The 24,558-nt window shown below is 47.2% G+C and overlaps 1 protein-coding gene across 1 annotated transcript in view; it reads right to left on the bottom strand.

The window, feature by feature from the left end:
• Window positions 1-1,072: 1,072 nt before the first annotated feature.
• CAPN6 (calpain 6) overlaps window positions 1,073-24,558 on the bottom strand; it is an 84,058-nt gene continuing 60,572 nt past the window's right edge. The window contains exons 11-12 of the mRNA XM_056859423.1: window positions 4,158-4,294; window positions 1,073-1,255 (exon numbers count right to left, since the gene is read on the bottom strand). Of these exons, the coding sequence (XP_056715401.1) occupies window positions 1,073-1,255; window positions 4,158-4,294 (320 nt within the window). The remainder of the gene's footprint in view (window positions 1,256-4,157; window positions 4,295-24,558) is intronic.

The following is a 24,558-nucleotide window of genomic DNA, read 5'->3' as shown; positions in this document are numbered from 1 at the left end:
TTCACACAGCTGTGGTAAATCAGGTAATAAAACTGAATCGGGTCCAAGATACGCAGCCCAGAATGTATCTCAACAAATCCTCCTTTCCCCCATTCCTCCAGCTCTGCAATGTGAATTGCAAGGAGTCTACTCAACAATTAGATATCCTCTTCTCATGGTAGTCATGAACAGACATGTGGCATTTAACCACTGCTTCGACTACCACAGTGGTACTCAGCACAAGACAAAGGAAATGTAGTCAATGCAGCAATATTCATGGTATGATTCATGAGAATTAGGCTAACGAGAAGCAAATTCAAGTCAAGTCTCTACAATCCCATTCTAACATTATGCTAAGGCCATTTACACAGGGCTGTTTCCCCTGGTCACCCCGCTGAATGCTTGAGGGTTTCCTTTTGATTTCCTTTCCCGACTGTCAGAGGTCTCCTTGCGCTCCCCATGTGTTTCTACACATTTTGCCTGCATTTTCTGGATTCTGGCTAAAAAAGCATCCAGAAAACACGGGGAAAGCATGTGGGGAGAGTGAGGCGACTTCTGATGGTTTGGAAAGGCATGCATGATCAAAAGGTAGACCAGTAGCAGTCGGCGGGGGTGACCGTGAGGGAAACGGCCCTGCATAAATGGCCTAAGTCTCCTATCATCACAAAGATTCAGCCCTGTGACTCCCAATGGCCAACAGTTCTGGAAGTAAATCCTATCTTGCCCATCTCCAGGAAATTTCAACTTCTAAGAGAGGGACTCAGACGTGTATAACAGCTTCACTCCAGTGGTAAACCCACCTCTTGAAACCAACCCAGTGCAAGGTAATGAGGTTAGAGAGAGAATATATATGTAGAAAAAGAGAGAGAGAGTGGTATATCAGTTACATAATTGCTCCCATCCTATTTTTTTTAGTCATTTTTCTTATTGTTCAGGTGAAACCCGGGTTCAGTGACAGAAGGCCGCAAAGCAAAAATAGGCTGTGTGCAAGCGACAATGTTTCTTCATCTTCTTCCCTGCTGAGAGGACAAACAAGGTCTCTTGCTGAGAGGCGGCAGCCCTGTCTGAGCTCGTCAGCTTCAGTTTTCGCTATTCATAGCTCCAGAAGGTCATCGCTGGAAATGACCGTGACGGTGATGTGACCTGGCATCTTCTCCGCCTCCCGCCTGCCCCTCCCCAAGAGCTGGAGTGTCTGTGCTTCCCTGAAGTCACCGGGTGATGCTGTCAGCCGCACTTGTCCCAGGAACCGGTCACACAAGATGCTGCTGTGCCAGACCTAGAGAGACGAGACGGGAAATACAAATTAACCCATTCCAGTGCAAAAAGAGCGCCTGTATGCAAATGAACATTGAGGCGTAACTTGATTATAACTTTCGGCGTACTTTCAAAGCAGCCGTCAATTTATTTATTTATTCAAATTTATAGCCCGCCTTCAATTCCCAGCCGAGCTGAGCTCAGGGCAAATAACGCTATAAAATCACATAAAAACCATAAGCATCAAGTTAAAAACATAGCATCACACTAATTAAACAGCATTTAAATAAGCCAGTCGCCACTATGGAACTGGATTACAGCAGATCACCCCCCACCGATGACAGGGGTCGGGGGAGGATGGGGGAGGATAACAGCCTTATCTTTACCAGACAGCAGATAGATTAAGTGATAGTCGTACAAATTACCTGCTGCAAGATTGGTTTGCCCTGACCTGGATGGCCCAGGCTAGCCTGATCTCGTCAGATCTCAGAAGCTAAGCAGGGTCAGCCCTGGTTAGTATTTGGACGGGAGACCACCAAGGAAGACCAGGGTTGCTGTGCAGAGGAAGGCACTGGCAAACCACCTCTGTTCGTCTCTTGCCATGAAAACCCCCAAAAAGGGGTCGCCATAAGTCGGCTGCGACTTGATAGCACTTTACACACACACACACAAGATTGGTTTGCTCCCCACCCCATCTTTCACCTTTCTCTGGTGAAAAGGGTCCAAGATCCCTTGTAAGAGTCAGTTTTGTGGAAGGATTGCTGGGATTTGGAAGTTGCTTTTTTCCTGAGGATTCGCTGGGCTTTGCATATAATTTGAATTGACTTAGACTCCATAGGGGTGTGTGAAACAGCTGGAGTTTGCATGTATTTGAATAAATAGTAACACAGACCTCTAGGGAATGAAAACTGTGTCTAGAACATGATAGGTACAAAGATAGGGTTGCCAGCCTCCAGGTGGTGGCTGGAGGTTTCCCAGTATTACGTCTCATCTCCAGGCAATAGACATCAGTTCACCTGGAGAAAATGGCCACTTAGTTGAGTTGGGAGGGGATTCAGCACCCCTGAGGGGAAAGGCTGAGATCCTGTGAACTGCCACAGGATATTTCAAAGACCTCAAGTCAGATGGTGTTGTTGGGCTGCCAACCTCCAGGTGGCGGCTGGAGATCTCCTGGGATTACAACTGATCTCCAAGCAACAGAGATCCATTCCCCTGGAGAAAATGGCTGCTTTAGAAGGTGGACACTATGGCATTATACCCCACTGAAGTCCCTCCCCTCCCCAGACCTCACCCTTCTCAGGCTCCACCCACAAAATCTCCAGGTGTTTGAATCACAGAGCTAGCAACCCTACACAAAGATAATCGTATCATAATATTGTTGAAGGCTTTCATGGTCAGAGTTCATTGGTTCTTGTAGGTTATCCGGGCTGTGTGACCGTGGTCTTGGTATTTTCTTTCCTGACGTTTCGCCAGCAGTTGTGGCAGGCATCTTCAGAGGAGTAACACTGAAGGACAGTGTCTCTGAAGAGACACTGTCCTTCAGTGTTCCTCCTCTGAAGATGCCTGCCACAGCTGCTGGCGAAACGTCAGGAAAGAAAATACCAAGACCACGGTCACACAGCCCGGATAACCTACAAGAACCAATAATCGTATCATGTTCCAAACATGTATCTGTGTGAAATGCTTCTTAAAGTCCCTTAATAATGAGCTGAGTGCCCTTTAATTAGAGTTGACAGCTCCAGGTTGGGAAATACCTGGAAATTTTAAGGGTGGAGCCTGAGGAGGGCAGGGTTTGGAGAAGGGAGGGACTTCAATGCCATAGAATCCAATTGCCAAAGTGGCCATTTTCTCCAGGGGAACTGATCTCTGTTGCCTGGAGATCAGTTGTTGTAATAGCGGGAGATCTTCAGGCACCACCTGGAGGTTGGCAACCCTACTTTTAATCCAAAACACATCAGAAGCCCCATAATGCAACATATCGGGGCTTTTCTATGGTGGCCCCAGCTGTGTGGAATGGACTCCCTGAAGAGGCAAGAGGGAGCCCTCCCTGGAGATCTTCAAGAGACGCAGCAAGGCCTGCCAGGTTGCCCAGGGCTTTCGAGAGGGTTTGAGTCACAGGCATCTTTTAAGCGGCGGGAGAGTTTGGGCTTTGCTATTTTATTTTTGGTTTTAAACTGAAAAGGCTTTTCACTATAATTGTAAGCCACCTTAAACCATGAGGAAAGGTGGGATGGTGGTGGTGATGGACAGTGCTGTCAAGTCACAGCTGACTGATGGTGACCCTGTAGGGCAGGGGTGTCAAACTCATTTGTTACGAGGGCTGGATATGACATAAATGTCACTTGGTCGGGCCAGGCCAGGCCTCGCCAGCCCAGATTGGGACTGGGGGGGTGGGGGTGGCTGCCTCAGCTGGCTCGCAGGCCAGATAAGAGGCCAGATCCTGTCCCTGGGCCATCTGTTTGACACCCCTGCTACAGCGTTTTCAAGGCAAGAGACAATTCAGAGGTGGTTTACCATTGCCTGCTTCTGCATGAACCTTCTGGGAGAACGGTGACTGGCCTATGGTCACTGAGCAGGCTTCATGCAGAGGAGTGGGGAATCAGCCCCCATTCTCCAGATTAGAGTCCGCCGCTCTTAACCAATTTAATAATTAATAAAATTAATAAGAACATACAGGGCCAATATGCCAGATCAAGTGTGGATGGAAGGATTATGAATGGGCAGCCATCCTTCAGGGCTGGTTTGGCAGGCCTCCGCATAGAATTCCTAAGGGGGATTTTGTACATCCTTCAGTAGCTACATTACAAGCTCAGGGGTGCTCTCAAGAGAACTAGTTCAGACTTTATTGTGCCAATCAAAAATGTACAGTTGGCAGAGAAACTCCAATGTTGGGCACAATCCAAGAGTGTGTCAGTTTCTCTTACCTGGACCACAATAGGCTGTTTAACCTTCCTTCGATAGAAAATGGCTTGAGTGTTGAAAACAGCATTGATGGTTCCCCGCTGCACAGGAGAGCGAACTTTCTCATTCTCACAGCTGACGATCAGGTAGGGGTTTGCTCCTGAAAGAGATTTAAAAAATATGAGTCGCACTGGAGAGTCAGTGTGAAGTAGTGGCTAGAGAGAAGAAGAAGAGTTAAGAAAAGTCATTGTGGATCAGACCAAGGTCCATCACGTCCAGCAGTCTGTTCACACAGTGGCCAACCAGGTGCCTCTAGGAAGCCCCCAAGCAAGACGACTGCAGCAGCACCGTCCTGCGTGTGCTCCACCGCACCTAATGCAATAGGCATGGCTCCTCTGATGCTGTAGAGCAGCGGTTCCCAAACCTTTTCGGTCATGGAGCACTTTTCAGGAGAGACGCTTGTCACGGAACACTAATTTTCACCTAGCACCTATATACTATGTTGGAAAATCTCTGGAGCCGAATTTGAGTGCGGGGGGGGGGGGGTTTCTTTCCTCCTCCAGAATCAGCCTCTTCCCTTGTGTTGATAGTTATGGCTAACTGACGCTGACAATTGCCTCTCTCTAGTTCACTCTCTCTCTCTAGCTCACTCTCTCAAGCTGTTGCACTGTTTTTGTTAAAATGAGGTAAAAGTTACAAAAGCCTCTCAAGAAAAATGATGTTTGTTTGGAATGACTTTATGATTATTTATTAAAACAGTTTTTCCTGAACATTTGATATGTGTGCTCTTCAAATTCCTCCACATTCACAGAATTGGCCGTTTAAGGACTCTGCTGTTAAAGAGGTGGAATATTCTGCACCCGGTCAGTGCTGGGATATTACCCCTAAAGAAGTAAGTGGGTTATTTCCCTTCTCCCACCCCATACATACTAAACCAAATGACAGTAATGTTTTTCTTTCCAATCTCTTTGCAGAGCACCAAGTGCTCCGTGGAGCACAGTTTGGGAACCGCTGCTGTAGAGAATAGGTGTGCATCATGATTAGTATCCATTTTGACTAGTGATGTGCCTCCCCATTTACGTAGAGTCCAATGGAGCAAGGAGGGCAAGGAGGCTGGTGTGAGCTTACGGCTTGCTTTATTGGCCAAGAAGTCATAACTGGGTGAGCCAGGATACAGCCGAACAGCTCTGCAATCCTGTCACACCGAGGGAGGGGCAATGCAAGAGGTTTTATAGACATTTGACATTCCAATACAACATTCGACGTTTACTTAACATTCGATGTTAGCTTGTCAATGCAACGTCATTAGTTTCTACAGCGTGTGCGTGAGCAATGCTACATTAATGAATGGAGCCTAGTGTTCCCTTGCAGGCTGAAGCGAAAGTTATCTGAAGGGGGAAGGGGGGGGGAACGCTGGACCGTTCCTTATCAGACATTGGAATGTGTGTGCGTGCTAGAAGAAAGGTGGGGCACTGAGAAGCGGCTTCTGACTTTTGCAAGTCAGTGGCTTATGCGTGTATGTCTGAATGTCATTACTCCAGCACAACACTAGGAGCCATAGATAGCCCTCTCCTCCACGAACATGTCCACTCCCCTCTTGAAGCCTTCCAAGTTGGCAGCCATCACCACATCCTGGGGCAGAGAGTTCCACAGTTTAACTATATGGTTGGTTTTTATATGCTGATTTTCTCTACCTTTAAAGGCAAATCAAACCAGCTTACAATCTCCTTCCCTTCCTCTCCCCACAACAGACACCTTGTGAGGTAGGTGGGGTTGAGAGATGTGACTAGCCTAAGGGCACCCAGATGGCTTGATGTGAATGCGCAAGGAATCAAACCCGGATCTCCAGATTAGAGTCCACCGCTCTTAACCACTACACAACGCTGGCTCTCATTGAAGAGCTAATTCCAAATTAACCAGCCCATTCCATCAGAAGAAGGCTTCAAACTTTGCTGATCCAAAGGGGGTGGATACAGGCCAATCTACCCCATTAGGGAGACTAGTAGGGGAGACCACCCACATTTATCCCTTGTTTGTGGGCTTCCTGGAAGCATCTGCCACTTGCCATTTTGGGAAGCAGCAAGCTGCAGCAGATGGCTCCTTCAGTCTGATCCAGCAGGGCTCTTTGCTTATTCCTCTGCGTGCAAACTGGCTGAATGGCTCATTAATCACGAGCCAATTTTATGACCAGACCTGTTCCACTGACAGTGTTAAAAAAGCATTTGTGGCAGTAATTAACATGTGATTGTTAAGTGATGCCATAGACCTGTTGAATCATAAGGTGGAGAGCAATAGAAGGATCAGAAGAACTGCACTTGCGAGCTGCATCCGTGAGCCGGAAGCCTGGCCTCTTGGCTCTTAAAGGTGTGGATTTCCTAAATTGTCCACCCTTGCTCGGTTCTCAGTGAGCACAGAGAGACTCTTCCATGTGCCTTGCAAGCACAAGAGGAAAGAATTAAATTCCGTGACCTCACACACAGGAAGCATCCAGACCCCATGATAAACCCTACATGTGTTTAAACCGTGGTTCGTGCAACAAATTCTAGTTAGCCTACCAAATGTATACAGCACATCCTTTGTTTGTGCACAATCCCCATACTGTCTGCTTCTTGCTTCCTTCTCACACCCCAACAGAGGGGACAGCCTTCCTGTGCTACCATGTGGTCACAAGGACAGTGCTACCAACAAACTGTGGTTTGTCAGTTTAGAGGTCACAACAAACCACTGCTTGCACAAATGGTGCTTAGCAAGCCAGGTAAAGGAAAGCCAAGGCAGTGTAGTGGTTAGAGTTGTAATAGGCAATGTCTGATGTACAAATAAGAAGAGAAGAAGATCCTGAAGGGGCTACAAGAGGGCAGTTAGATAGGATAGTGAGGTCGGCCCCTTCTCTCCTGATCTGGAGAACCAGGTACGATTCCCCACTCCTCCACATGAGCAGCGGAAGCTAATCTGGTGAACCAGGTTGGTTTCCCCACGCCTACACATGAAGCCGGCTGGGTGACCTTGGGTTAGTCACAGCTCTATTAAGAGCTCTCTCAGCCCCACCTACCTCACAGGGTGTCTGTTGTGGGAAGGGGAATGGAAGGTGACTGTAAGCCAGTTTGATTCTGCCTTAAGTGGTAGAGAAAGTCGGCATATAAAAACCAACTTTCTTCATCATTCCTTGTCTGTCACCAGATTGCTACTCTTAGGGCACGATCCTCCTACTTTTTGGAAATTCCACACCTAGATTCTCTCTCAGATAGTCATGTAGTTCGGACACTATCTCTGTCTCTCGTTTTCACTATCAAGTATGTTAGTTCCTGAATAAAGCTTTATCTACACTTTAGTCAGGTTTGTTGTGTTAATTACTCGGCTAGCAGTTAGTCTGTTGAACTAGGATTTGAGAAACATAGGTGCAGTCTCCTGCACTGCCATGAAGCATGCTAGGTTACCTTCAGCCAGCCACACACTCTCATTCCTACCTTATAGTGTTGTTGTGCATATAAAATGGCAAAGGATGGGCAGGATTAAAAATGTCCTAGATACAAATCCAAGTTTGGTGCCAGTTTGTTGGGCTTTCTGCATTTAGCCATCACAACTAACTGAGTTTTGATCTCACCATTTCTGGAAAACCAGTCTGCTGGTCAGAATAAAGCCAGTTTCAGAATGCTACATAAGAGAAACAGTTTTGTCTCTATAATTAAGAGCAAGATTTAAGGTAGGGATGATTGGATTTTCTTTAGTTGCTGCTCCTTTATCTTTGCTCCGCTGAGCATTTCATTCCTCCTGAATTCCCATTTAACTAGGTCGATTTCTAAAAGTAAGTTGGCAAATGGAGCATACGTGGTTTGCCACAGCGTTGAGTTCTTTCAGTACATTTTCATCTTTCCTCCCTTCTATATGACCAAGATCCATGTGTGCATTGACAAAGCACTGGAATCGGTCACACATGTAAGTGCCATCAAAATTCTTGTTTTGCTCGTATATGCACAAACATGGAGCTGGGGGAAGGAGCAGAGAGCAACACGCCAGGTGGGGGACGCGGGAGCCGCCCCTGCAGAAAAAAGAGAGGGAGAGCAGCGGCCAGTACAAACTGAGGGCAGGCGGTGCACGCTAGGGTTGCCAGGTGCCCGCTGGTGGCAGGCAAACCCCCCACAATTTACCCCTCTGCCCGCCAACCACCTGAGGGTGGGCGGGCAAACGTGCCCGCACAGGTAAATTAAAAGCTGGCTATTCAGAATACCTGACAGAAACACTGTTATAAAGTTATAATGCTATAACAATATTCAACTGCCACTGAAGAACAAAACAAAAAGCCCCCTGGTTGCAGGAGAGGCTATGGCTGCCGTGGCAGGGAAAATGTGGGGAAATTTGCTGTATGGAAGCTCTGTTGCTTCTGCGCTTTACTGGACGCCGCAGCAGCAATGGGAAAACCACACAAGCTTGTCCTCATATGGAAAACACCTAGGACATTTGGAACTGGGAACCAATTTAGATTAAATCTGGAAACATCCTAAAGATGGTGGTAATGAGCATAATCATGTTGGTAGGAAAAAGCAGGAAACCCGGAGCAGGATCCCCAGGCAATACCCTAATGACACCCAAACAAGCCGGAACGTTACAACCTCTTAAATAAACAGCTGCGTTTATTAAGAAGAGACCAAAAAGGACAATAAAACCCTACCTTCCTTTCTGCTACACAGCAGCAGTTTCTCTAAGTCAAGTTGGCAATTAATACAAGGGAACTGTTGCCTGCACAACAGAGAACACTCAGGAACCATCCCAGCAAGTTGCAATTTATGAAGGAACATTTGTGGTAGCAGAAGTGCATCATTCTTTCGTCCCTGCAAGGGCTGATTTCACCGAGACAAACCGAGAGAAGCCCTCTCCCCTAGCTATGTTTATCTGCTTCCCGTCAGGAGCCCTGGGGGCATACGTGGTTCTCCCTTCTTCCACTGCATTTCACAACAACCCTGTGAGGTACATTACACTGAGAGTAAGACACACACACACAGAGAGAGAGAGAGAGAGCAACAGATCCAAAGATACCCAGAGAGGCAGCTTTATGGATGAGAGGGAATTTGAACCTGGAGGGCCAGCGTGGCGAAGTAATTAAGAGTGGCAGACTCTAATCTGGTGAACCGGGTTGGTTTCCCCGCTGCTTCACATGAAGCCAGCTGGGTGATCTTGGGCAAGTCACAGCTCTCTAAGAGCTCTCCCAGCCTCACCTACAGCACAGGGTGTCTGTTTTGGGGAGGGGAAGGAGATTGTAAGTTGCTTTGAGACTCCTTAAAGGTAGAGAAAAGCGGGGTATAAAATCCAATTCTTCTTTTCCTCCTTCTCCTCCTCATCCCCTCCTCCCTGGTCCTAGCCCATTACTCAAACCCCTATGTTTACTAGGAAGCACCATGAATGCCAACCTGAGACACTAAAATGGGAATGGGGGGGGGGGGAAAGGATGACCAAGTTTCCCAGGTTCCATTCCTTTCTTGTTCCAGACATTTGCTCTGTACTGCTTTTTACCCCTCCCACTTAATTCCGCCAGAATTAAGAGAATTTCTAATATTAATTCCAGAATTGGGGCCCTCCACAACTTTCCATTTACTCCCAAATTTCTTTTCCCTTCTGTGATACCAATGTGCACACAGGCATGTTGGTAAAATTCTGCAAAAGCAATCTCACTGTGGGTCATACTCAGGTTGCATCAAGATAGGGTTTTTTCCTTTTCAGGATGTTATCAAGGCTCTCAAGCCCATCAGCAGAAACACCACAATCCGAAGAACACTTTCCTGGGAGAAAGTCCCATTGGAAAAAAAATGGGCTATACTTCCAAGCAGACCCAGGATTGCTCTTGCAATCTGACATCAAGAGTAGGGATGACCTTGAAATCCAGGGTAATCAGTCACTGAATCATGTTTTGTCACTGCATCCCTTTGGGACAGTTCAGTGGATCATCCTCTGGACTTCTGATGAACTTGGCTTTATATTCTTCCAGACGAAGGCACCATGAAAATGAAACTAAGGCTTTCAACAGCTGTAAGCCTTTGTCAATTTTATTTTTGATACACTAGGAGAGTACCCACCCTGATCTCAATGGCCCAGGCTAGCCTGCTGCCATCAGAAGTTAGCAGGTTCAGCCCTGGTTAGTACTTGGATGGGAGACCACCAAGGAAGTCCAGGGTTGCTACGCAGAGGCAGGCAATGGCAAACCACCTCTGAAGGTCTGTTGCCTTGAAAACACCATGAAGGGTCGCCATAAGTTGGCTGTGACTTGACAGCATCATCCACCACCACCCAGAAGATTCCTTTGCATGGGAATACAGCCCTGAGTGTAGGAAAGTGAACTGGAAGTCTCTGAGGGTGGCGCCTTCAGGAAAAAACATGGTAAAAAACAATTAAAAAGCAAAGGTCCTGCTTGGGGAGTGTAAGAGATGAGGAGAGAAAGGTCTTTTCTCCCCCTCTCCCACTTTCCTGCTCCATTTGAGAAGTTTCACTCTCAGTTTGAGAATTTTGACAGAATGATCTTCAGAATGAATCATCAAATCAAAACTGTTAACAAAACGGCTCTTCGGAGGTGACGGGGTTCCAAATTAAGCCCGATTTTTATAGTGTTCTGTCAAAGCAAACCTGCGTAGAGGAGAACAAAGATCTGACTGAATTGAAGCACCTGAACGCTGCAGACAAATTGTCCATATCCAACACTCTGTATGAATTTGTACATAAAAAACAGAACAGGGGAACAAAATGCATTCTTCCCATGCTGCAACTCCAAAAGAAATTCAGATGACAATTTCGAAAGTGCCTCTCATTGTCACACAACTAGCGTAACTCAGCATATGGTTGGAGAAGGGTTGCCAGGTCCCCCCTCTCCACCAGCAAAAGGTTTTTGGGGTAGGGGTGGGGCGGTGATCATGCGCGCAGACAGTGTGGTGTAGCGGTTAAGAGTAGTGGTTAGGAGCAGTAGACTCTGATCTGGAGAACTGGGTTTGATTCCCCACTCATCCACATGAGTTGCGGAGGCTAATCTGGTGATCTGGGTTGGTTTCCCCACTCCTACACACGAAGCCAGCTGGGTGACCTTGGGCTAGTCACAGCTCAGCCCCACCTACCTCACAGGGTGTCTGTTGGGGGGAGGGGAAGGGAAGGTGATTGTAAGCTGGTTTGTCTTCCTAAAATGGTAGAGAAAGCTGGCATATAAAAACCAACTCTTCTTCTTCCAGTAAACCCAGAAGTGACGCAATTGTGTCACACGCATCCGCACACGTGCAAATGCTTCTCCAAGCAGCGTGGTGGGTTGGCGGGCAATTGCCCACTGAAAATGCCAACCTGGCAACCCTAGGTTGGAGCACTGCATGGAATTCACACACTAGACCCCAACTGTAGAGAAGCAGGAAGAGTAGAGAAATCAGGACAAGGCAAATGGGTCTGGAAATCAACACCCATAACTGCCTTAATTCAGTGCATCACTTCCACATATGCAGAGGTTATTTCATTTGGCCATATTTAGGAGGGAGGCACATGCGATCTGCACAGTGCAAGCAGTATTCCTACATTGGTCAACAAAAAACAAAGCAACTCAGGCAATTACAACAGTAACTAGACTTTCATAAAGGGAAATTCATTAAGCTCTTACAATGTTTGCACAAACATAAATATACCAACAAAAGTCACATGTGACATTCAAATACAAATATCTCCATATGCAACCAGTTAGGGCATGTTCACACAGAAAAGAAGCTGTTCCATGTGGTAAAAGGTAAGTATCCAGTATCCAGTTATTTAACACATTATAAGTACATGTCCCCCTGACCTGGATGGCCCAGGCTAGCCTGATCTCATCAGATCTCAGAAGCTAAGCAGGGTCAGCCCTGGTTAGTATTTGGATGGGAGACCACCAAGGAAGGCCAGGGTTGCTGTGCAGAGGAAGGCACTGGCAAATCACCTCTGTTAGTCTCTTGCCATGAAAACCCCCCAAAGGGCTCGCCATAAGTCGGCTGCGACTTGACAGCACTTTACACACACACACAAGTACATGTCCGTGTCTAATATATCCTTCTTGCCCCTTAACAGGTCTCCGGTAGAAATTATCCTGTTTCAAGAATTTGTCTTCATCAGAGGATTCCCATGATGTTGTACTAAACTAAATTTGTTTGTCTGAGCACTGCTCCTTCATGGCACTGCCTTGGAAAACCACGCTTCCTAATCGTGATGCATATAGATCCCCGTTGTATGGTCCCCATGATCCCAGGTGGAGACCCATATCTTTTGCTCCCCAAGATCCTCCTGCCTAGCAAAGTCAGAGGATCCATCTTTTGATATCAAATCACAGTCTCTTGATCAAGACAGGCATTTCCTTAGGTGCTGCCAAGGGGAAGTAGAATGGCTGCCAAGAGAACTCCTGGGGGACATTAATCAAGGGTCCTTTGTGTGATCCTCCACAAAGTCCACACACCTGTGGCTTGCAGGACAATAGCTGACTTTCGCAGAATAACCTTCCCAATGAAGACTTCTCTGGGATTCTAATCAAGCACCCAGGAATCCCCATCCATCAGCCCATCTTATGACCATTGTCAACAAGCCTGAGTCATGTCTGCCACCTAATTTAACATCATCATTTGGAACCTCACATCTCTCTCCTTCCCATTATATCACCTATGTAACCCCTTACAACAGAAGGTTTGAATGATCCAGTTAAAGTTTGGTTTCTGACTCTGTCACCAATGGGACCTGAGATCCTAAAGTTGTACATGCAACTCAAATTTTGCCAGTCCTGAAGTTTGACCCAATGCCATTGGCGTAAGGGAATGGTGGGGAGAAGGTGCAGGCGAGCCGTCTCCTAAGACCGTTCCCTGTACGCCGATAAACAAAAAAAGCCATTTCGCGGCTTTTGTTTTGTTTAACGGGGCCTTTCGCCCCATTGAAAACAGCGAGGCAGCAACGCCGTCCTAGCGGCCAGTGGCCAAGGCCAAAAAGGCATAGGGAGCTGCCTAACGGCAGTTCTGCCACCACCCCACCCCAGGAATACCCCCCATGCTGGCGCAGCAATTCTCCACCGTTGCCTGCGCCATGGAGAGACTGCGCCAGTGGAGGGGCAAAATGCAGCTCTGTGGCGCTCGGGCACCAGCGGAACTGGCCTCGCTGCCAGCATAAGTGTGTCTTGTGTGATTAAACGCACTTACGCTGGTGGCGAGGTCACCCCGCCTCCTAAGAGGACTCGCCCCCCCCTCAGGAATGCACGGTAATTCTGCACAAATTTCAGCAAACACCACTGCATCGCATCCCCTCTGAGCCAGGGGCATAAAAAGAACTGCCAAGCCCTCCATTTCTGTACTTGATTCTGACCCCGAGCCTTTTCCCATTACTGCTGGTACAGAAATCCCACACTTCCTCATCGAGACAGGCAGAAAACGCTTCTCCCTTCTCCCATCTTGCTTCACTTCCTAAAATTAGCCCTCCATGTCTTTCAACCCATTCCTGTCTCTTAGCTTCTCTTTTCCCTGTTCTCAACCGGTCATCCTGACTGCCAGCTGATCTTCCCCAATAACATCCCCACCTGGTTGGGGACCCCTATCTCAAAAACCCTTCCCAGCCCATTCCTTCACGGTTACTGCTTCCTTTTGAGGCAACCCTAACACCTGTCTCTTCTCTCTGGCTTGGTTTTTCTGGACTACCCATGAGGGAAGAACACAGTCTGGACCCAAATAACTCTACTAGAGCACAAGCCTAAAACAGTACAACTGAACACTGGGACTGTCCAAAAGTAAATGGGGTTTGTTGCTTCCCCCTTTCTACTCTGTACCTTGGATAGGTCAATAAATCATTCTGGTTAAGTATCTGTCCCCCCCTTTGTCTTTCCTTCCCTGGGATACTTGTTAAGCCCTACTGGGAGCTTACACTAGACCCAAATGATCCCAGCCCTGAAATCCATGTTTAGTTCTATGTGTGTACAGGATGCTCTGTGCGTGCATTCCCTGGCACAGGGACTAACTGGGGTAACACTTGGATAATGGAGGAGGAGGAGGAGGAGGAGGAAGAAGCAGCAGCAGCAGCAGCAGCAGCTTTTCAACATGTTCACCAATGACCTGGAGTTGGGGTTAAACAGTGAAGTAGCCAAGTTTGCAGATGACACCAAATTATTTAGGGTGGTTAAAAGAAAACCGGACTGTGAAGAACTCCAGAAGGATCTCTACATACTGGAAGAATGGGCATTAAAATGGCAAATGAGATTCAATGTGAGTAAGTGTAAAGTGATGCATATTGGGGCAAAAAATCCCAACTTCACATATACACTGGTGGGATCTGTGCTGGCAGCGACAGACCAAGAAAGGGATCTTGGGGTGGTAGTGGATAGCTCAATGAAGATGTCAACCCAGTGTGCAGCTGCTGTAAAAAAGGCAAATTCCATGCTGGCCATAATTAGACGAGGAATAGAGAATAAAACTGCTGCTATCATACTGCCCTTGTACAAATCTATGGTGAGACCACACTTGGAATACTGTGTACAGTTCTGGTCACCACACCTAAAAAAGGATATTACAGAGCTTGAGAAGGTGCAGAAAAGAGCAACCAAAATGATTAAGGGACTAGAGCAACTGTCCTATGGGGAGCGGTTAGGATGCTTAGGGCTGTTTAGCTTGGAAAGAAGGTGGCTAAGGGGAGACATGATTGAGGTCTATAAAATTATGCATGGTTTGGAGAGAGTGGACAGGGAGACGTTTTTTCTCCCTCTCCCATAATACTAGAACACGGGGTCATCTGCTAAAGCTGGAGGGTGAGAGATTCAAAACAGATAAAAGGAGGTATTTTTTCACACAACACATAGTTAAATTGTGGAACTCCCTGCCCCAGGGTGTGGTGATGGCTGCCAGCTTGGAGGGCTTTAAGAGTGGAGTGGACATATTCATGGAGGAAAGGGGTATTCAAGGCTATCAGTTAGAATGGATACTAGTCATGCTGCATACCTATTCTCTCTAGTATCAGAGGAGCATGCCTATTATTTTGAGTGCTGCTGCAGTCGTCTTGTTTGTGGCTTCCTAGAGGCACCTGGTTGGCCACTGTGTGAACAGACTGCTGGACTTGATGGGCCTTGGTCTGAACCAGCAGGGCCTTTCTTATGTTCAGAAGAAGAAGAAGAAGAAGAAGACCTGGTTTTTATATGCTGACTTTCTCTACCACTTAAGGAAGAATCAAACCAGCTTACAATCACCTTCCCTCCCCCTCCCCACAACAGACACCCTGTGAGGTAGGTTAGGCTGAGAGAGCTCTAAGAGAGCTGTGACTAGCCCAAGGTTACCCAGCTGGCTTCATGTGGAGGAGTGGGGAAACAAATCCAGTTCACCAGATGTGATGGATATGTGAAGCAGCCCCAGAGTGCTGTGATTCTGCACATGAATTCCCAGTGTAAGAGCGGCTGACACATGCATATTAATTGCAAATGGATGGAAGGCTTGTGGGAGCGAATGGGCTGCCACGTCTAGAACACAACAGACAGATTTTACTGCATTTTCCATACATAGTCAACTCCTAGGCTCAGAAAGCCATTCCGGAGTAAGAATGAGATTAGAGGTCCAGTTTCAAATTCCTAGTCTGTCATAAACCTCTGCAGGTGACCTTGGGACCTCTCTCAACAAGGACTACCTCACATGGCCGTCTTGAGAATAAAGCTAGGGGAAGCCATGTGTATGTACTTCACTCCTTCGCAGAAGGGTGTGATTAAAAATAAGTAACAAACCCATCAAGCCCCTTAGACCATCCTCACCATTGAGGATATTCTTGTCATTTCTAAGAAGTGGTTATGGAGTTAGGACGCCATCTTGTTAATCTAAACTGAACAACTGGTTTAAAATTGTATGTTTTAATCTTACATTTATATTGTAATACATTGTGAGTTGTTATTGTTGGAAGCTGTCCTGAGCCTGGCCTAGCCGGGAAAGGGCAGGATATAAGTTAAATAAAATTTATTTAAAAACAAAAACCAACAACCATCAAGCTCAAATCCTGGTGGAACACTTGCAACCTTGACGTCAATGCTAGGGTTGCCAGGTCCCCCCTCTCCATCGGCAGGAGATTTGGGGGGTGGGGCTGAGGTGGTGATCAAGTGCACCAGTGGCTCGCAATGCGATCACACCACTTCCAGATTTACCCTGGAAGCGCCACACTGCAACAGGATGCTTCTATGCATTTGGGGGGGGGGGGTTGAGTGTTACAGCGTCCCATCGCGATACGGTGCGTCCGAGGGTAAACCTGGAAATCACGTCATTGCGTTGCACGCAGTTGCCGTTCCTTGCAGCCGGGTGGATCGTCAGGCAATTGCCCATCGAAACCAGACACCTGGCAACCCTATTTGATGACCAACTATTGTTTACCAGCAGTGGGCAGAAACCACAGAAAGCCGACATTATAGGGAAGGGGCTGAGGAGCAGGGGCAAAAAAGGAAGAGGAAAGAGACGCCCATAGATGCCAAGCGTGCAGGACAAGGTCCTCCTTGTTTACATACAAGTAAAACAAACGACAGGAGCTCATTTTGTTTATCAAGGGCCTGGGGATCTTGGCCCCCCGAGATGGGCAGTCCATTCAAAAGCATAACCACACCCCAGATAATGTACTTCATGCTGCCGGCGCAATGGGGCTTTCCCTTGACAGCTAGACACAAGTCTCTCTGCTCATTTTCCTCTTGAGTAAACATATTGAACATGCGTCACCCAACAGGGGGGGAATCCTCCCTTAGAATTCCTTCCTGAATTGTTTGCTCAGATGCCTCGCCTCAGCACTCAGCATCTATTAGACAGGAGGGCGCTCTGGTTGCATTGGGAGGGGATTCTGCATCTGTGAAGGGAAAGGATGAGATCCTGTGAACGGCCAGTGGAGATTTCAAAGTCCTCAACTCAGGTGCTTGTGTGGGGTTGCCAACCTCCAGGTGGTGGCTGGAGATCTCATCAGAACATAAGAAAAGCCCTGCTGGATCAGACCGAGGCCCATCAAATCCAGCAATCTGTTCACACAGTGGCCAACCAGGTGCCTCTAGAAAGCCTACAAAAAGACAATTGCAGCGGCATTATCCTGCCTGTGTTCCACAGCACTTAAGATAATAGGCCTGCTCCTTTGATCCTGGAGAGAATAGGCACGCATCATGACTGGTATTCATTTTGACTAGTAGCTATGGATAGCCCTGGGATTACAACTGATCTCCAAGTGACAGAGATCAGTTCACCTGGAGAAAATGGCCGCTTTGGAAGGCAGACTCTATGGCATCATATCCCATTGAAGTTCCTCCCCTCCCCAAACCTCACCCTCCTTACGCTCCCAACTCCAAAATCTATGCAGCTGTCCTCCAATGGATGAGCCTTCACCCAGTGCTACAGAAAAGCACGTCCGTCCTCAAACGAACAAACTCAACCGTTTGATATTTTCAATAATATCCTCCCTGACTCTCAGCACACCTTCATTTGTGTATGGATTAGGATTGCCAACCTGCAGGTGGGGCCTGGAGCTCTCCCAGAATGACAACTGATCCCTAGTCTACAGAGATCAATTCCCCCGGAGGAAATGGCGGCTTCAGAGGGTGGACCTCAGGACATCCCTTTCCTGCTGAGCTCCCTCTTCAGCAAGGTATAATACCACAGAGTCTACCCTCCAAAGCTGCCATTTTCTCCAGGGGAACCCATCTTCATTTTCTGCAGACCAGTTGTGATTCCAAGAGATCTCCAGGCTGCAGGCCCTATTAGATCTCAGAAGCTAAGCAGGGTCAGCTCTGGTTAGTACTTGGATGGGGGACCACCAAGGAAATCCAGGGTCACTACACTGAGGCAGGCAATGGCAAACCATCCCTGATCATCTCTTGCCTTGAAAATCCTACACCATAAATCAGCTGCGGCTTGAATGCAATAATAATAATAATAATAATAATAATAATAATAATAATAATAATAATAATAATAAAGTAACTGAGTAAATAAATAAATGGAGATACTGGAAATCAATCCTGGGGCTTGTGTATGTGAAGCAGATGTTCAGCCACCAAGCCACAGCCCACCCTATCCTAGGTATAAATGTGTGCAGTTTGCACTTCCAAACCCCAAGTGGTGGCGGTGAAGCATTTGTTTTAATGATCTGTTGGCCCTGCAGGAAGAGCTGTGGAATCAGCAGTCATGTTCTCCTAACTTCTTCAGGGAACGTCAAAAGAAAAACATTCCATGTGTTTTTAAGAGATGAGGGAGGGAGTCTCTAAAAATAAATATTGGGGAGTAGAGCTGACAAAAATGTTGCCTGAAGTTCTTGTTCTGGTTCCCTCCCTATTTATCTGCCCCTTTGGGTCTATGAAGTTCTTGGACTTGGAAAACAGGAAGGCGTAGTACTCAAACGTCTCATACAATTCTCATGAGGAAAAACACCAGCCTCGGCAAGAAAAATGTCTGGAAAATGAAGTCTAGAAACCTAGTCCACCATCCCGACATCCCCTCCTTCCCAAGGACCACCAAAGTTGACAAAGAAATATAATCTATTCTGAAATCTCAGAGGAAAAATCAGCACTGATTGCAGTGGGGAAAACTCAGCCAGGGCCGGCGTCAGGGATGAACAAGGGGGGCTCGTAGCCCATTTGCTACCACAAACTTTTCAAACGCATCCAAATGTAGGTTCCTATGACTGCATTGCCCTGGCCTGGATGGCCCAGGCTAGCTGGATCTTGTCAGATCTCAGAAGCTCGGCAGGGTCGGCCCTGGTCAGTATTTGGATGGGAGACCACCAAGGAAGTCCAGGGTCACTATGAAGGCAGGCAATGGCAAACCATCTGTCTTGAAAACCCTATTGGTAGGGTTACCAATTCTGGGTTGGGAAATACCTGGAGATTTTTGGGGTGGAGTCTGAAGAGGGCAGGGTTTGGGGAGAGGAGGGACTTCAATGCCATAGAGTTCAATTGCCAAAACGGCCATTTTTTCCAGGTGAACTGATCTCTGTCAGCTGGAGATGAGTTGTAATAGCAGGATATCACCAGCTTGTACCTGGAGGCTGACAACCCTACCTATGGGGTCACCATAAGTCAGCTGTGACTTAATGGTCCTTTCCCACACAGCAGTCCTCACAACCACTGGAGGTGTGTGCAGGCACCACGTGAGAGTAACATGCAAAATGTGAAAGTAGGGTTGCCAACCTCCAGGTAGTAGCTGGAGATCTCCTGCTATTACAACTGATCTCCAATCGATAGAGATCAGTTCACCTGGAGAAAATGGCCGCTTTGGCAATTGGACTCTATGGCATTGAGGTCCCTCCCCTACCCAAACCCCACCCTCCTCAGGCTCCATCCCCAAACCTCCCACTGGTGGCGAAGAGGGACCTGGCAACCCTATGTGCAAGGGCCAATTGCTCAGTGAAGGAGTACTTCTCTGGATCAAGGTCCCAGGTTCAATCCCTGGCACTTCCAGGTAAAGGATTTTCAGTAACCGTTGTTGGGAGAGAACTCTCACTGCCAGTTAGAATGCATACGATTTATGCAATAAACACATGAAGGCACCTTATACTGAATCAGACTATCAGTCCATCAAGATCAGTATTGTCTACTCAGACTGGCAGTGCATCTCCAGGGTCTCAGGCACAGGTTTTCACATCACCTGGTCTTTTGCCTCAAGATGCCAGAGATTGAACCTGGGACAGTCTCACGCCAAGCAGAGGCTCTTCCACTGAGCCACAGCCCCTCCCCAATAAAGACCAGTGGTCTGATGGACTATAAGGAAACTCCTAAGCTCAGCCTTCAATAATAGACTCATTTGGTACCTTATGAGAATAAGGTTGCTAGCATGTGGATGGGAGTGTCCGTGGGGGGGGGGGGGAGAAACTGGGGGACAGGATCGTGTGCAATGCTGTCTTCCCCCAAGTTTTTTTCCTGGTGCTCCATTGAATGAGGGTAGGGGCTCGATCGATGAGGGAGGGAAGTTGCCAAGATGTCTATATGAGAACAAATTAGGCAGATTTTTTTTTTTGCCATCAAGTCACAGCTGACTTACGGTGACCCCATGGGGTTTTCAAGGCAAGAGATGTTCAGAGGTGGTTTGCCATTGCGTGCTACTGCATAGCAACCCTGGTATTCCTTGGAAGTCTCCCACAGAAGTACTAACCAGGGCTGACCCCACTTAGCTTCCAAGATCTGACCAGATTGAGCTAGCTTGGGCTGTCCAGGGGCTTCCCCACATTCTCATTTTCCTCACTTGTAAATTCCTGTTTCTTCAGAGTTTTTTTCCTGTTTTGTGTGCGTGTTGCTCCCTCTGGTAGTCAGTTCAATATCACACAGGTTGATGTCCGACATAAAAAGCTGCAGTTTAAATATGCAGGGCAATATGCTGGATAGAAGACGGTGTGATATCTAATCGGCCACTAGAGTGAGCAAAAAACAAAAACCTCCCCCCTCCCCAAAGAAACAGGAACCTACAAGCGAGGAAAATGAGAACGTGGAAAAGTTCTAAGTCAGGGCAGACAAACCATAAGCAGTACTTAAAACAAATGAAGAAACTTGCGTGTGCTTCACTGTGCCTCACAGTTTAATCCGTCATGCTCTACATCCTTGGGATGTATTTTGCAGACCAGAGTCTGGGGACCGAGTGGCTTAAACGTCTGATTAAGAAAGGCGGCAATCTCATTGGCTCTTGCAGAATGAACTGTAACATCTAGAAATTCTGAAAAGAAATGCTACTCTAACTCAAACATGGAATTCAAACCATTGCAGAGTTAAATATAGTCTTTGCGTATTTTCTGATGAAGACTGGCAGCGTAACCAATCTTCTCTTGTGAATTTCTTCAAGCTGGCTGCCTGACAGCTTAGAAGATGCATGAGCTGGATATGTGCAGGGGCAAGATTCTCTGAACTCATTTCGAGCCTGGATCTTCTTCAGCAGCTTAAGTACATCAGAGCAGTTTTGATAACAAAGCTGGCTTGCCAATCTTGTTTAGCAAATATCGACGGTCAGTCTTCTTAGTTCCCACAAGAGATTCAATACCAAAAGGACTTCCTCATTTCTCTTCAGTGCAGCATCCAACGGATCAATTGAAAAGCCTGTGGAGTTTCTGAAAAGAACAGCGAACTGGAGACCAACTCTGAATTGGAACTCTGCTCTATTCAAGTCAGGAGCCATGTGCAAACTGGGGCCCAGTTCAATGTTCAATCAATCTTTATTATGGCCCACAAGCCACGTGCATGTATGTGTGTGTGTAAAGTGCTGTCAAGTCACAGATGATTTATGGTAATCCCATAGGGTTTTAAAGGCAAGAGATGTTCAGAGACTGAGGCATAACATCCAAATCACAAGATGTCATAGTTCCGCTGTACACTGCATTGGTCAGGCCGCACCTGGAGTACTGTGTGCAGTTCTGGAGGCCTCACTTCAAAAAGGATGTGGACAGAATCGAGCGGATGCAGAGGAGAGCAATGAGGATGATCAGGGGCCTGGAGACTAAGCCCTGAGAGGAAAGGCTGAGGGAATTGGGGATTTTTAGTCTAGAGAAGAGGAGGTTGAGGGGGGACATGATTGCTTTCTTTAAGTATTTGAAGGGCTGTCACTTAGAGGAGGGCAGGGAGCTGTTCCTGTTGGCAGCAGAAGATAGGACTTGCAATAGGGTTTACATTGCAGGCAGAAAGGTCAATAGGAAAAAATTTTTTACAGTAAGAGTTGTTCGACAGTGGAACCAGCTACCTAGGGAGGTGGTGAGCTCCCCCTCACTGGCAGTCTTTAAGCAGAGGCTGGACAAATACTTGTCAGGGATGCTCTAGGCTGATCCTGCTTTAAGCAGGGGGTTGGACTAGATGGCCTGTATGGCCCCTTCCAACTCTATGATTCCATGATGTGGTTTGCCATTGCCTGCCTCTGCGTAGCAACTCTGGACTTCCTTGGTGGTATCCCATCCAAATACTAATCAGAGCTGACCCTGTTTAGCTTCTGAAATCTGATGAAATTGGGCTAGCCAGGGGCCTGAGGCACAAACCACAGATACAATAAAACCAGCAAAACAATATTGCAAACCACTCTTGCCTATATGGTATGATCTTATCTCAAGTGTGATGCCAAACTACCGTGTTGCATTACACAAACTAGTCTTGGGTTCGCACGCCGCCTCCTCCTGCTGCTCCAGCTCCCTCCCTGGCTTCCATGGTTTGAAGCAAAGTTGAAAGTGTTGGACCCAGGTTTGAATGGGGACCCAAGTCGGCTTACATCATTTTCCTCTCCTCCATTTTAGCCTTACAACAACCTTGCAAGGTAGGTTAGGCTGAGAATATGTGACTAGCCCAAGATCACCCAGTGAGCTTCCATGGCATGAGTGGGGATTTGAACCCGGGTCTCCCAGATACTAGCCCAGGGGTGCCCAATGTGGAACCCATGGGTGCCTCGGTGTCCGCTGACACCTTTTCTGGTGCCCACCAAATGTTTTTAGGAAGTGGACAGGGCCAGGTAGGACTTTTGCCCAGCAAAGCTTCTGATTGACTATTGGAGATTTGATTGGCTGTGCAGCAGCAGCAGCCACCACAGCACAAGAATCTGCACTGGGTAACTGAAGTTAAGCTGTGGCAATCATTTTGTGGACGACTCCGCCTCCTGAACAGGGATGCCAGCAGCCTCCAGGTGGGACCTGGGGATCCCTCGGAATTACAGCTCATCTCCAGAATACAGAGATCAGTTTGCCTGAAGAAAATGGCTGCTTTGGAGAGTGGGCTGTAGGGCATTGTACCCCACTGAGCTTCCTCCCCAGGCTCCCTCCCCAAATCTCCAAGAGTTTCTCAACCTGGATCTGGCAACCCTACCCCCCCATCCCCCATCAGTGCCCGGGGGGACCTGGCAACTCTTCTCCTGTGGCAGCCATCCTGTTGCCACACCCACCATGCTGTGACAGAATTTCAAATGTGCCCGCAGGGTCAAAAAAGTTGGGGGGCCCTTTATTAATCTGACACTCCTAACCACTACAACACATTAATAACCACAGCGAGAATTATTTTTGTCTGCGTTGCCTGCTAATTTTGTAATGTTTGTCCTATTGTGATATTCATTGGATGCCTCATTTATGCTGTTTGTTTGCATTGGGCTAGTCACATATTCTCAGCCTAACCTACCTTTCCCCCCCTACTCCACCTTGAGTCTCACTGAGAAAGACGGACAGCAAATTAAGTAAATAAGTAAATAAACAAATAATGTGCAAAGATGGTATCCTGACAGGTCTCAGGTGTGGTGGGGGGGGAGGCAGGGGGGGGGAAACAAAGGCAATGAAACCATCTGTTGTCAAGGAAAACCAGGACTAAAATGATCATCTGTGACCAAATCCTGGTGTCACGAACGGAGCATCAAAACTTGGAGTTTTGCATTATATCTGAACACACCTGCATTTGGTGTGCCAGAAGGCAGTAAAAGTTCATGTGAAATACAAAAAGCTGGGAGTAAATTTAGCTTAAATCACAACTGTTAACGGTTGCATTTAAACATGGCTTGCATCTGTCCAGGCATATTGTAGGGTTGCCAAACCTCCAGGTGGAAGTTGGAGACCTCCTGGAATCAAAATCAGGTCCCCTGAAAAAAAATGGCTTCTTTTGAGGGTGGACTCTGGTATTTTACAGTGCTGAGGTCCCCCCTTCCTGAAGCACCCCCTTCCCCAGGCTCCACCTCCAAATGTCCAGGAATTTCCCATCCTGGAACTGGCAACCATACATGGGTCTCACACATTTTGTTACCAACCAGCAGCTATTTGGTCTCCATGTTCTTCTGCGTTTGCAAAAGGCAAAGTAGAAAGGACTACTCTATATGTGTTTAGACCCGCAGCAAAAAAGCAGCTGCAAACAAGTCTGAGAATCAAAGATGTCGCACAACTACTAACAGGTAGCCAGCAGAGGGCGCTGCTTGATTTTTCAACATAACATTTTCCTTTACAATGAGTCAGAGGTCTCGATCAAGAGTGGATTCAGACAGACAATCAACAAGGCAATGCATTCAACCCTCCCTTCTGCCCCCACCTCACTGACATCTACACCCTGAAACTGAGAATTCAGGGAGAGCTGATGGTCTGGGCCAGAGAGGTGCAAACATGCCTCTGCTTAAATACTCAATGGCTAGAAGCAACCTCGTAAAGTTTTTCCCAAAAAAAAAAAAAAAAAATCCCTTTTAACAAGCAAATGACACACTCTGAAATGAGATGGCAATATTTTCTAGATTTCAAAAATCCTCACCATTTCATTCCAGCTTGTCTGTCATTTGCCAACTGCAATAACAAGAATAACAATTAGGGTTGCCAGGTCCCTCTTCGTAACCAGCGAGAGCTTTTGGGGCAGAGACTGAGGAGGGCGGGGTTTGGGGAGGGACTTCAATGCCATAGAGTCCAATTGCCAAAGCAGCAATTTTCTCCAGGTGAACTGATCTCTATCGGCTGGAGATCAGTTGTAATAGCAGGAGATCTCCAGCTAGTTCTTGGTGGTTGGCA

Source organism: Euleptes europaea, chromosome 13 (assembly GCF_029931775.1).
Source record: "Euleptes europaea isolate rEulEur1 chromosome 13, rEulEur1.hap1, whole genome shotgun sequence".
Taxonomy (NCBI): domain Eukaryota; kingdom Metazoa; phylum Chordata; class Lepidosauria; order Squamata; family Sphaerodactylidae; genus Euleptes; species Euleptes europaea.
This window is presented reverse-complemented; position numbering and strand designations above follow the sequence as displayed.